The sequence below is a fragment of the Mauremys mutica genome, chromosome 6, assembly GCF_020497125.1.
Source record: "Mauremys mutica isolate MM-2020 ecotype Southern chromosome 6, ASM2049712v1, whole genome shotgun sequence".
In the NCBI taxonomy this organism is placed as follows: domain Eukaryota; kingdom Metazoa; phylum Chordata; order Testudines; family Geoemydidae; genus Mauremys; species Mauremys mutica.
The window spans coordinates 72,224,367-72,238,481 of NC_059077.1; the positions used below are offsets into that span (position 1 = coordinate 72,224,367).

At 43.6% G+C, this 14,115-nt stretch overlaps 1 protein-coding gene across 3 annotated transcripts in view; it reads left to right on the forward strand.

The window, feature by feature from the left end:
* The first annotated feature begins 1,184 nt into the window (after positions 1-1,184).
* The window catches only part of PRR16 (proline rich 16), a 228,399-nt gene continuing 215,468 nt past the window's right edge, over positions 1,185-14,115 (forward strand). Inside the window, exon 1 of one of the 3 annotated variants that reach the window (XM_045020093.1) lies at positions 1,185-2,503. In XM_045020093.1, the coding sequence (XP_044876028.1) occupies positions 2,345-2,503 (159 nt within the window). In that variant the 5' untranslated portion in view covers positions 1,185-2,344. The remainder of the gene's footprint in view (positions 2,504-14,115) is intronic. The other 2 variants (XR_006580126.1, XR_006580128.1) reach the window with 2 other exon arrangements.

Here is a 14,115-nt window from a genome sequence, read left to right on the forward strand (position 1 = left end):
TTTGCCCCAGGCCCCCTGAATTCTCTGGGCGGCCCTGGGTCACACAAAATCTACATGAATAGGTTTTGATAGACTTTGGTCCCCTTCTCTTCAGAGAATGTATACAAATAGAGCAATACTTCTCAAATGGATTAATTACTGAAACCAGGAAACAGTTTTTGCTGTTTTTCCCCCTTGACATTTGCTTACTGTGGCTCAACTCAAAATCTGAGATTCAAGGTGTAATGCTTAATGGTGAATAGTCCCTCAACTCATATGGTATCTTTTCCTGTTTGCTGACTGGATAAGCAAAATAATCAAGTTTACAGTGTGAATGGCTCCAGAAAATGAATCTTAACATTGGTGTGTGTGTGTGTGTGTGTGTGTGTGTGTAAACCAGATTGCCTAAATACTGAGGGAAAGTGAATACAATGGGTGTGAACAGGCCACCTGAAATTATTTAAAGATTCTAATGAATGACTATGGAAAACACTTTTAAAAAAATAGTATTTGCCCAACACTAATATATCCTTAAAGTCAAGGCCTGTGATTTCTTCTATGGCCAAAACTCCCAATGGCATTTTTACCTCCTGAATAAGGGCAGCTAGCTTTCCTGCAGCGGTAGTGGAGTTTGCAATTCAGCCTGTGTCTATTCCTTATTCCAGCTCTACACCCACTCTAGGCACAACTGTTCACCACCCACTTGTCTGCATCGGGTGAGATCTGAAATGTTATGCACACACGGAGCTCTGAGCGATGTCTTTGCTCTTTCCCTTTTCTTTCCTGCTGCTAAGTTAAAACACAGCAAACTGCGAGAAATCCTCTCAGAAACAGAACCATTTAAGATTTCTAAACCAGATGCAACCCTCCAGGCCGATCTTCGACGCAGGGCTTGGCTCTTTGCCTCTGCTGGCTGTTTTCAGCTGAAGTTGAAGATAGAAATTCGTAATACAATTTCTAGTGCCTGGACATGACGTCTTCTTGCAATAAGTGGAAAAACCACTAGAGGTGAATATCTGATAATCTCTCTCCCTCAGCCCCAGCAAATTAAATGCTGAAGTCAAACAGCAACGTGTGGAGAGAGCCCTGCCCTTAATTGTACCTATTGCATTGAAGCAATCGAGGGCTATTTTCGTTTCCCCGGTACCTGGCTAAATGCATAGATTTTGTTTCTCGAGTTAAAAGGGCTTATTGTTCCTCATCTGTGATCACCGACTAAAGACCGAGTTCCCTCCTGCCAATTTGGTGGCGTTTGCAAATCTCCAGCCTCCTTGCTGCTTTTAGGAGGAAAAAGAAAGTCAGGTGGCATTGTTACAGGTGCTGCACATCTCTCCCTTTAAAATGAGATCGAGCTGCAGAGACTGGGGCCAGAACAAGAAATCTACAGGGCTGAGAACGGGGGTTTCATGCCCACAATTAATGTTCTATGAGCAGCAGAACCAGACCCGATCGTCTGGGGGGAGTTTTGCCAGGTTCTGGCGGTGTGTAAAAGTGCTTCGCTTTTCCTGGATATTTTTTGTTGTGTGTCTGGGAGGTGGCGAAAACTGACCCTGAACTAACGCAGAGAAGCTCCCGCTGGGTAGCGTGAAAGAGAGGAAATAACCGCTGCCGGACGGGTCGCCTGCAATCGTGATCCAACCACTCCCCGGCACGCTGCGCTCCGAGCAGAGACTGTGCGCCGCAAAGGAAGCGCCTCCTCTGGAGGAGTTGTAACTACCTCCTCCTCTCCTGTCTCTTACGCACTCACACCTTCTCCCCCAGTGCACTTGTACAAGGGAATCATCTGACCCCGGGTAGTGGGGAGGAACCGGGCAGATCCCTTTCTCGGGGAGAGTTCGCCCAGAGGAGAAGAAAAGGGGAAAGTTTATGTAAAAAACAAACAAACAAACAAACGTGCCCCTTTCCACCAACCTACACCCCCCACCAAGTCTGGACCAAGCAGTGTGAAGTGCGTGCTCGGGGACCGTGCCGGGAGGTCGGAGGAGAGCCCGGCAGGCTGCCGGGGTGGGCACCGCGGGGATCGCACGCACGGCTGCCCCCCGCCCCGGCTCTCTCCCCTCAGTGAGCGGCATGCCCTGTGCGTGCGCGTGTGCCTACGGGAGGGAGGGAGCCAGGCGCAGGCGCACCGCCCGCCCGTCTGCAGCCCGGGCGCTCTCAGTGCAGATCCCGGGGAGTTGATGGCAGCAGCGCGGTGCGGCCACCCGGCGGAGAGCGGAGCGCGGCGGAGCCCTGAGCCCAAAATGTGCGGGGAGGAAGACAGCGGCTGTAGCAGCTCCGGGAGCCCGAGGGACGGGGCCGGGCAGCCGCTGGTTACCCAGCTCTCCTGACCTGCATACCCCCTCCCCACACATCGCTCCCCCAAAGAATGTCAGCCAAGTCCAAGGGGACCCCCGCCTCCTCCTCGCCACCCGAGGGGCCGCCCGCAGCCTCCAAAGCCAAGGTGAAGGAACAGATCAAGATCATCGTGGAGGATTTGGAATTAGTCCTGGGGGACCTGAAAGACGTGGCCAAGGAACTCAAGGAGGTGAGCGGCGCTGCACCGGAGAGGCGTGGGGCCAGCCCCACGTTCCCGGTAGGGCGGACAGACGTGCCAACTCTTTGGGAGCCAGTGCGCGGCGCTGGGCGCAGGCTGGTTACACTTTGGCTTTGCCAAGGGGAAATCAACTAGTGTCTCTGCGCGGGGGGTGTAGAAAGCCAGGCAGCCCCTGGTGGTGGCGGCTGGCTCAGTGGGTCCTAGTCAGTTGCTTCCCGTGCTCTCTGGAGTGCGATGGAGACGGGAAGGCGCGGAAAAGGCGCTGTTGGTTTTGTGAATGATGAATGCAAGGGAGATTTCTTTCTGGAGTGGGGTTTGCCACCCAGCAGCGGCTGAGAGGGGGCTCTTAAGCACTTGCGTCCAGGGGTCTCCATCGGTTTTCTCTGTGTTTCTAGGGGAGGAGGGATGGGGGATTATGACCTTCCAGCCCTTTAAAGCAAAGGGGTCTGTAGGTATTTCCAGACCCCCCCCACCCGCCGCTATCCATCCCTAGGGATTCAGATTTACCTTTAACTACTCTGCGAGGGAGAGGCTTGTGTCCGTCTCTGAGCTGACGTGCCACTTACGCCCTGACTCTCGGCGTGGTGGTTGCTGTGCCTGGCTGTTGCGGATGTTATGCTTAGGAGATGGGGGAGGACTGTTGAACTTATTACAGCTCCTGCCTTGGGGAAGTGGCTTTCGCTGCACCGGGGCTGTACGTGGGGGAAGGTTTCCTCTTACTCCAACGTTAACTTTGCAATCGTAACCCTGTATTCATCCCGGAGTTGCCTGACTCTCGCTACTCCGGCTGCTGGAAGATGGGGACAGGGAATGGGGGGCTCCCTGGGTTATAAATCTGCTGGAGGCTTTCCCAGTTATTGGGAAAAGGGAAAGGACAAGTATCTAGCGATCCTGCTAACATGTATAAAGGTCATTGTAGCAAAGTCTGCATTTTTCTTCTCAGACTTGTATCACAATCACGAGATGTACATCAGGCAAAATATCTGTTGATTTTTAGAAATCTGGGAATCCATTGTAATGTTTCTCTCGTCAGGGACGAGTGTCAGCTCCTGTAGGTTAATCTGCAAACAGAATGTAATTACCGCAGAGATGTTCTTAAGTATCAAAATACTGTAGCTAAAATAATGTAACTTGGCTGTCCTTTTTGGAGTTTGTCCCAAATCTTGATTTTGCTACACAACTGGTAGACAGATGGTTGGATTGGATTATGCATTGAAATTCAAGTCCAAAGTTTGTGTGCATTGCCTGTAATCCTTTATTTGACATTTGTATTAGGCTGTGGTTTTTTTGCTCTCAAACATTAGTTTTTTATTTTAACAATATTTTCAACAAGTTTAGTCAACAGTCTTCTGCCTTCAGAGGCAGTCTTTAATTCAGTGGTGTGTTAACATTTAGAATATATATCCACTAATAACAGATGCAATCTCTATATGAGCATGATTAAAATAATCACAATCCAAGATTTTTCACTCTTTCTGGAAGATGTCTGTAATTTTCCATTAATGTGCTACCTGTCCTTTATGTTTTGTATTCTTTGTGGATGTTTTAAAAACAGAAAAATGTTTCTTGTTCTTATTTGAATAGCAGTCCTTTGGACATTTAAAAATGTTGCTAGAATAAATTGGCTTCTGTTGCTGCACTAGTACGTTGTTCAGAACCTATCCTGTGTTCTGCCCCATGAATGTTAATCATTCTGTACATATAACCAGACTCCTGGGTTTCCTCTTGTAAGCAAACAAGATCTCTGTAGTTGGAGGTCAAGTGTCATCATTTACTGTGGCATGTTTCATCTAAGCAGATATGTCTGTTCTGGCTGACTGCATCTGTGAGAGAGAACTGGGTTTACCTCTGCCTGATGGGAGGGGGAATGGCTTGTTTGGACCGTCTTTTCCCAGTTAGAAGTGAAACCAAAACTCTAAAATTCCAGTACTGTTGGGCTGTAAATTGAAAGCTGTGTGCATGAAAAGGGTGCATATTTTGATTCTTAATCAGTGCTCAAAATCTAAGCCAACACCTGTGAATAATAATTTAAGTATCTTTTTTGTAAAGAGCCATCATTGTACCACAGTATACCGACAGATAAGTGTTGCATATGAAATTATTTGTAATATCCTCTTAAAACATTGGCTTCATAAAAGTTAAATACATCTTGCACTGTAGCTATTTTGAGAAAAGTCTGTGGAAGTTTGCTATGTGACTGCTACATTTATAGTATAGGCTAAATCCACCCAAGAATTCTCAACGTATCCTGTAATGTATTTTATTTGAACAGGGAGTAACTGAAGATATGCTAAATTAAGAGTCTGGCTTTGCAGAGTCTCTATATAGGTTGTGTGACATGGCTGTGCGTTTGGAAGGACTTTGAAGCATTGTGCATTAAATAAAACTCCAGGCAGTTATTATTGTATATTAAATATAGACTATCAGACATAAAATGCTGGTTTTATAGGCAGTGAAATGTTGACTGTGAATTAGTAAACAGTTTTCACTATTTCAAAGCATGATAAATACTAAAACCAAGTACATTTCATTGTGGAACCTGGCAGGGCTATAAACTGTAAGGCAAATCTTTCCTTTTTCTATTTGCATTCTAAATCAAATACACAATGTTCTTTTGAAAATGTTTTGGCTATCCTCCACTTTACTGCATGTGTGCCACAGTTAGACTCTTTTATATAGTGCCTTTTCTTGTGGTGTTAATGTTCCTCTTCGTACTGTACCAGGATGAATTTCTTTTTCAGGAGTGTGGCAGTCTGAGAATTTGCCTTCTACTCTACTCTATTTTTGCTTTTATTATTTTTTTTAAGAAAAAATGCATCATATTGTGATAGGTCAGATCTCTTTTATACTTTTATGGAAATCTGCAGCTGCTAAATTGACAAATACAGCGTTTGTTTCTGGCTCAAACATATGTTTAGGATTGGGATCCTTTATGATATAATTTTTTGAATGGTAGCTGTTAGTTGCATGCATAGTTAATGCACTGGTGAGCTGAAAAATTCAGTGCTTCAGAAGTGAACTCTCTCAAAATAATGGGTATGGGGAGTGGATGTGATTACTCCTGTACCCTAGAGTTACATTTGGTTGTGCAGTATTCCACTTAAATTAACTTTCTCCCATCTGTTCTTTGCCCTACATGTTTCCTACTGGTCACTTCAGTAGCTATGGCCTTGAAGGTCAGAGAAAGAGGAGGACTTCTGTAGCAGTCCAAGGTAGCAACAAGTACAATGATAGTAATGCCCAATAGTACTGCTTTCTAAATAGCTCTGCATTTATAGAATAATAGTCCTGTATTTAATCAGAACTAAATAGTCTGCAGCTGATCTCTCTCTCTCTCTCTTTAGAAAAGGTTGGTTTTAAACATAAAAATAGGCCAAAATAGGTCCAAAACTATCTGATCTGACCTGTTAGCCTTCTGCAACCTCTTCAGATACTTCCATATGAAATCTTGAGAGCCCAACTGCTTGAGACAGCTTTACATGTTTATCTGGGTAAGGAGCACATTTGAGAGAGATACTCCAGTGTATTAAGAAACAGGCAAAACCTTGCTTAACTTAATTTATTTCAGTGAAATCCAGACACACAAGTCTTGAAGATATTAAAATTCCTTTCAAAACAGAAGACAAAATTACATCATCGGTTGTAATGGAGTTATTGTGGCTCAGAAGTTAAACTTTATATAATTTACCATGATTTATTGGTAAGTTTAGGCTAAGGCAGCCACAAGAGACTTAGGAGAGTGAAGGAGTGACTGGGAGACTTGTTAGGATGGAATAGTATGAAAGACAAGTTCTGCATTGCAGCTGATGTATGTCTAGTCCTTCCATGGGTGCAATTTACTCACTAGAAACAGCCATCCTTGTGTTGTTGCTAGAAGAAAAAACTATTATGGGTGTGTGTTAATTGCAGCATGTATCTTGTATTGGAAGAACGTGCTCTTTAAACTGATCTGTATGGTTCCTGTTTGTTTAATTTTTTTTGGCCCCTTCAGAGTATTCACTAACCACCACAAGAGTATGCCCTAATGTAGTTCATTTTAAAATTCGCCCATGGGCGGAGTCTTTTTTGAAACATTTTTAACACTGGTTCTTGTTCTGCAGATGGAATTTACCTATTTACTTGTGAAGCACTTAGATGTTAAGGTGATGGCACTATAAGAAACCATAAAAGCTAACTGAATTTCTGTCCTCTTGTTTAAAAATTGTAAGGAATTATTTCCTTTCTGTTTGGTATTGATGGACATAGAATGCATGTTGTAGCCCAAATTCTGCATTCTCTGGGAGTTCAGTGGGGAAGAAGGGGTTTCTCTTGTATCTGTAATATAGTGTTATTGTTATTTGAAAGGCTCCCCCCTCCTGTGTTGATTGCACTAGGGAAATCTCGAATATTGAATCATTTGGTAAATACTTTTATAGAGATGGAAAAACTCATCAACCAGAACAGATTCCTGAAAGTAATTTGTGAAACATTTGCAGAGCTTTTAATTGGCGAATGGATGTGCTTCAACCTTTTATCAAAAGGAAGCAGCTGTTGTAGCCATTGCCAGTGTTCAGTGCAATCCAAAATGGAGGTGTGTATCTCACATGAGAAACATAAGTCCTAGTGGCCATGGTTTGAACATGGTGGTTCCTAAGTTTGGAATTTAGAATATTGTTCAGTTGACTGACTCTCATCAAAATTATGGTTGTAGGACTGAATCAACCCCCGCCCCCAAATTCCCCGGAAATCTTGGAAAATCCTAATTCATGCATCAAAAGAGATCCTGGCTTCCCCAGTTCTACCTCCCCCATTCTGAGCCCTCCCAAAGAGCTCTGTGTTTTGGATAACTAAAAAAAGGATAAATAGTCCTTTCCACCCCTTTCCACAATGTTCAATTTCAATGAAGTTATGAGATAGGAAACTCAGGAGTGAACTGAGCAACCGGTAATGTGCTCCAGGCGATGGTAAAGTTAATAGATAAAACAAATGGCCCGATTCGTTACTGAGGTGGCTGCTCTTCTCCTATGATAGGGTCAGTGTGCAGTTCTTGTGGGTGAAATAACCATGTTTATGTGGAATATTCCATATTCACCATCTTTAGGATAGATGTGCGCAGACATATCATAGCTCCACTCCCAATAGTCTCAGTTTCTTCACTCAAGACTATTGTGCACAGCTGGTACTCTAGCTAAGGGAAGATACAGTATTTCAGGTCAGATCCTGAAATAACAAGCTATGTGCAGCAGCAGACTATTTACAGAGACTCTCCCTCTAGGAGATGGAAGAATGATTGTTATCTCTCTAATCGTATCGTGCATCCAAATCCCTGATGTGTAGGCAGTGACGCCCTCAGTGTGTTATGGAATGACATTCCAGCATACAGAGGTCATAGTTCAGGCATAGTCAGATGCACATGCTACAACGGGAATTGGAGAGAAGGGTTCCTTAATCCTCAGCCCTCCCCCACTGTTAATATATCATTGGTAGATATGCTCTGAGTGCAGCATTGTAGAGTAGCCCATATATCCAGGTCTGATTGATGGAGTGGAAGACTGACGTGCAGCACTGTGTGTTCCTTAGACTGAAGCCTTCATGTGTGTTGCACTGGTGTGGCCAGGAATAGTGCTTTGTGTAGGCATCAAGGCCAAGATGTCTTGTGACTGGTTGCTTACACATCTGAATTATATGCTCCAAGATTTGCCATTCTTGCCAGGAGTACACTTCTCCCTCAGATTTCCCCATCCCATTTCCTTGATGAGATATGTAGCTGCAATCTTTGCCTTCACTTTTGTAATGAATGCAGAGTATGATTCACTGTGTATCTGAAGCACTGCACAGATTCTTCACTTGTGATCTGTTCAGCGGTACCAAAAAGGGCCATAAATAGTTAACCGAATCATAGTTTTGTTACTTCTTTCATAGCTAAGAGTATATAAAGTATTTATACATTTAAAATGTTACAAAAGTATTATTAAAGTAAACTTCTTACAGATATTCAGTAAATAGCTACAAAGTTCATATGTGGTCCTGAACCTCTGATGCTTAGTTTAGGATTATCAGGGACACATTCAATGCTAATGTGATGCTGGGTGAAATTGCTTTGCATCTGACTGGAATCAGCTTGCCATAAGTTAGCAACTCCTTTCATTCTTGTACAATATACAGTTAATAGAAAGAACCAATATATGCATACAACACTATTTATTAACTTCATGTGACTTTACAGAAGGAAGTATGCTGTCAAATTTATGCTAGTGTAAGCAGAGTCAGGATGAGCCCCACCCTGACATCTGGTGGTAAATTATGGGGAGTGCGGAAAGTGTTGCATTGGTATTTCGGTTATTTGCATGGGCACTCCCACCCCACTTAGCATACCGCAAAGCAGCATGGGATGGTTATTTTCGCAGCTGTGGGAGCCCCAATTTCGTTGTTATTGGGGCAGGAGGAATGAAATGTTGTCACCCTGATTGGGTAAATGGGGAACTACAAAATTGTCTTGTGATGGGGGGTTTCATTGTCAGCTGGATAGCGCTTGCTAGATGGGGCACATGGGTTCCAAAACCCATTGAGAAGAGAGAGGCTGGGGACAGAGGTCTGTACTTGGTGGTGCAGGCTCTTTGTGTGAGCCAGAAGCACCAGTTCTACCTGTGCCTCTCTCCACTGTGGAATGTCAGAGTTAATTTTTGATTCCCTTAAGAATCTAAATGCAGGTTACTGAGCTGAATTCACTGGTACTGGGGCTCCCCTACTAAGAGTTGGAATCACTAAGAGCTGAAATCACTGAAGAGCTTGACTTGCTGAGCGGAGAGCACTAAGTACTGTGCTTATGAGTGGGGGAGCCTGAAGCAATACTGTGGAGCAGAGCAGCTGGCAGAGCAGAGTGGAGCAGTTTGTGCAGCCACTGGGTGAGTGGAGCCAAGCAGCTCGTGAGGATGGCTGGAGTGGCTCACAGGACAGCTGGTGGACCAGAGCAGCTGGCAGAGCGGAGCAGCCCACAGAGCAAGCGGAGCTGAGCTGTTTGCGGAGATGACTAGTGGAAGCAGAACCCCACGAAGAGGCAGGGCAGTTGGCCCCGAAACCACGTAAGGTGCCCCTTTCTACCCAGGCTGGGGAGGGGGACCTCTGCAGAGAGACTCTTGAGCTCTGGGGCTGCACTGACCCGGGACAGAGACTTTTGGATTGTGGGACTTTTGGGACTGTGGGTGAGTTGGGGGTTGCTGGACTCAAGGGCCCCGAGAGAAGAACACGGCCCAATTTGCTGGAGTGGGTCTTTGCTCACGGTTTGACCTATGAACTCTAGCTGAGGTATTTTCCCAGTTTAATGCTTGTTGTTTGTCATGTAATCAAACCTTTTCTGCTACACCAAGACTCTGTGCTTGTGAGAGGGGAAGTATTGCCTCTTCGAGGCGCCCAGGAGTGAGTGTAAGATTTTCCCAGGTCACTGGGTGGGGACTCGAGCTGGTTTTGCATTATGTTGTGGGGAAGGGACCCCTATGTATTGAACCCGGCCCTTGCTGCTATCGTTTCGGCCCGGCAGAAGGGTTACACTAGCTAAATTTTGTTTTCAGCTACATTCATTCTGCTTGTGAAATACAAAATTACTTGAAAGTATAATATATTGTACAACCATGAACTAAATAGAACGTATATATAAATTTGGTGGTAAAAATAGTACCACAGTTAGAATAAGTATTAAAATGTATGCTTTTATGAACTTCATGCAATCTAGATGCTTCTGACAGTGATCAGTAAACAAACTGTAGTATAGCAAAAGCATGAATCTGTTCTTGGAAGTTTTGCCATTGACTTCAGTGGGAGAAAGATTGGGTTCTAAACTCAGATACATTTTTAAGATTTCAGAAAGTTATTGCTGTTTAGTATGTACGTCTGTGTATATGAATATTTATTGGTGCATCGATTATAAGGTGAGAAGAGACCATTATGATCAAGTCAGGTCTCCTGTGTAACACAGGCCATATGACTTCCTTGAACTAATTCCTATATGAACTAGAGCCTATCTTTAAAAAAAAAAATCTTGATTTAAAAATTTCAAGTGATGGAGAAACCATGGTAAGTTGATTCAGTGGCTAGTTATCCTCACTCTTAAAAAATTCTAGTCTTAATTTGTCTAGGTTCAACTTCCAATGGTTGTGGATCTTGTCATAGCCCTCTGTTATCAAATTTCTGTTTCCCCATGGATGTACTTTTAGACTGTGAACAAGTCAGTCCTTAACCTTCTTTTTCATGAGCTAAAGAAATTGAGCTACTGGAGTCTATCAGTGTAAGGCATATGTTCCAATCCTTTAATAATTCTTCAGTTTATCAACATCATTCTTAAATTGTGGATATTCGAACTCGACGTAATATTCCAAAAGTATATGCACCAGTGCCAAATATCAAGATAATATAACTTCCCTACTCCTACTCAAGATTCCCCTGTTTATACATTCAAGGTTCGCATTAACTCTTTTGGCCACAGTATTGCATTGGGACCTCATATTCAGTTGATTATCTACCATGACCTTGAAGTCCTTTTCAGAGCACTGCTTTCCAGGATACAGTCCCCCATTCTGTAAGTATGGCCTATGTTCTTTGGTCCTAGATGCATACGTTTACACTTAGCCATATTAAAATGCACGTGTGTCTGTGTGTGTGCACTTCACTTGGTACTGCTCAATATTTTGATTAAGAAACTGGGGCAATACAAAATCTGTGTGGGTGGGCGGGCGGGCTGAGGACTGTCCTGGAAGTTGTCTCAGAAGTTTTTGCCAGTCTCCTCAGCTTTGAGCACAACTATCTTAATGGAAGAAGGTTTCATAAGCCTATCAAAAAGTCAGTGAACACACCAATTTTGTTAAACATAATTTTGTTAAACATACCGGTAATGACAAAATGGACTATGTAAAATCTAACACTCCTTTCTCATTCAGTTATTAAAATAAAATTTAAAAGTTAATTAAGGGGTTTCAAAGCATGTAACTTGAATTGAGAGATTTTCATTAAATTAAAATTAAATTAAAAGCAAAACGAAACTTGAAAATCCTTGAAAATGAAACACAGTGACGCTGAGGCAATTCAGTAGAACCAGAAAGTGGAACTGACTTTAAAAAGGTGAAACTAACCAGACTAGTTTCCCTCTCTCAGCAAAATGAAGTGCAGAAAGCCAATAAGAAGCATAAATGGTGAAACGTAAACACTTTTTTTTAGTTATGAATGTTGTCTAATCTAGGCATTATACCTACTCTTCACAAGGGTATCAGAATTGTGTTACATTTCACAAGTAAAGTAACATGCACCTTGTTGAAGCTTCCTTTTTTCACATGCGTAGAGATCAGGGGCGGCTCCAGGCACCAGCAGACCAAGCATGTGCTTGGGACGGCACCTTGGGACAGGGCGGCGCTCGGGTGTTTTTTTTTAAGGGGGGGGGTAGTCGGGGCAGCGCTGGGGTTTTTTGTTTTGTTTTGGTGGCGCGGCGCTTGGAGAGGGGGCGGGGACGTGGCGCGGCGCTTGGAGAGGGGGCGGGGGCGTGGTGTGGTGCTTGGAGGGGGGCGGGGGCGTGGTGCGGGGCTCCAGGGGGGTGGGGCTTCAGGCGGCACTTCAGGCGGCACGGCTCTGGGAGGGTGGGGGCTTGCGCAGTGCTCGGAGGGGGCGGGGCTTTGGGCGGCGTGATGCTCGGGGGTGGGGGTTTCATCGGTGCTGGAGGGAGTTTCGTCGGTGCGGTGCTCCGAGGGGGGGGGGGGTAAGGCGGGGCGGCACTCTTCTCTTTTGCTTGGGGCGGCAAAAAAGTTAGAGCTGGCCCTGTTAGAGATTATTAAAAATGATGATCATTGATATTGTGTGGGAAAGCTGGGTTGAAGATCTAGGTTTTGCATATTGTCCTGTCTCGTGATTATTGTTAACTCTTGTAGTCTCACTTTTGATAGATTCAGTGGAAAACAGCTTATGTGGTTGGGTTTAATCTTTCAGGGGGAAAGAGTCCCGGAGAGAACCTGGGCCCCACTTGTTGAAGGTGGGTGTAGATTAAGACCAAGACTTAAATTTTAATGTAGTATTTGATGGATTGCTAGTGTACAAAGCACCAGAGTGATCTGCTTGTGACACCTTGTTTTGGTTAGTCAGTGGGCTGCCATATCCTGCACCAGCTGGAGCATTTTCAGTGCATTGTAATTATTGAGACTGGAGTTGCATAAGTGATTGTGGCCAAGTCCTCATCTGACAAGATGGAGCATAATTTCCTGGCCTAGCATAGTTGGAAGGTATATTTTACAGATGCTGCTTGCGTAGCCATAGCCATATGTAGCTATTACAGTTTAAATTGTCATATAAATATGTATTTCTTTACAAATATAACATTCATCTCGTAATCTAATTTTCTCATTATACAGACATTCATGGGAACCTTTTGCTATTTCACCTTTTTTTATAACATTTGGAACTGTCAATTCCTGCAATGAAAAATAATTAAATTAAGTGGTTTTTATTCTAGAAGTTTGCAGATTTCTTGGAAATAACTCAGACTTGCAAATATTGGGTGAAGTTGTGGTTCGTTGTGCAAAGCCTGTTTTATGATGATCCCCTTAGTACAGGGGGAAAAACAGAAGTGGTATAGGGAGGAAGCAGTCTTTTCGTGCTAATCCTGAGGAAAGGTGCATGTTGCCTGTATAGCTAAGCCATTGCTGCATTAGCTCATAGGCTCTGTGGTGAAAGGCTGTAGCCAATGCCCCCTTCCCACATGGCTTGTGACCAGTCTCTTGTTTGGTTATAAGTCATTGACTCTCTTGCTATCCATGCATGCCATTCACAATGTCCTCTCCTATCATGATCTCATTGTGAGAGCTACTGAAGAGCTTGCTTTAAGCATGAAGGGGACTGAAAAACATCTGCTCAGTCCCTTCCCACAGCACCCCAAACAGTAGCAATTCTGCTGCACTTTATGTCCATTGCAGAGGAGGCTTGAGTCCATTGGTGTTTCATTTTTGGTTTAATATTATTAAACTAAAATGAACTGGAATAGTTAGCAGCAATCTCCTCCAGACAGAAAGAGTATTGTCAGTCCTTTCTTCTCCGTAGATAATAGAATGTTCATATGTGTTTAAAGGTTAACACACTCATCCATTGTTTCTCGCAACATGTGCCACAGTGCATAATGGAGTTTGACAGCACTGAAGGTTGAATCATTTCCAGAACTCATTGCAGATTAAGTTTGCTCAGTAATCAGAAGAATCCTTGTAATTTTAAAACATTGTTTTTATTGAAGCCTTTCTTGGAAACTTCTGCATTAGGTCAATCTTGAATCACATTTGATTTTTCTTTCTTCTCCCTCATGTGGTCTACTCAGAAAGGAATTATGCCTTTTCCCTGATGCATATTGAAAGCTAAGGGCCAAATTAAGTTACCCTTAATTCATGCTGAGTTCCACTTTATATGACAAGTTATCCTCTGAAGTTAGCGGAGTAAGGTACTACTCAGTGGGTGTAAAGGGTATCTGAATCTCTCCCTATATTTATTACTGGGAACCAGTAATCCAAAGTTTGGGGGTCATGAACTGAACTATAGAAGGTTTGACCAAATGCCTCAAAGATTATATTTCTGTTTTCTAAACTATGATCGTTCAATAGATTATA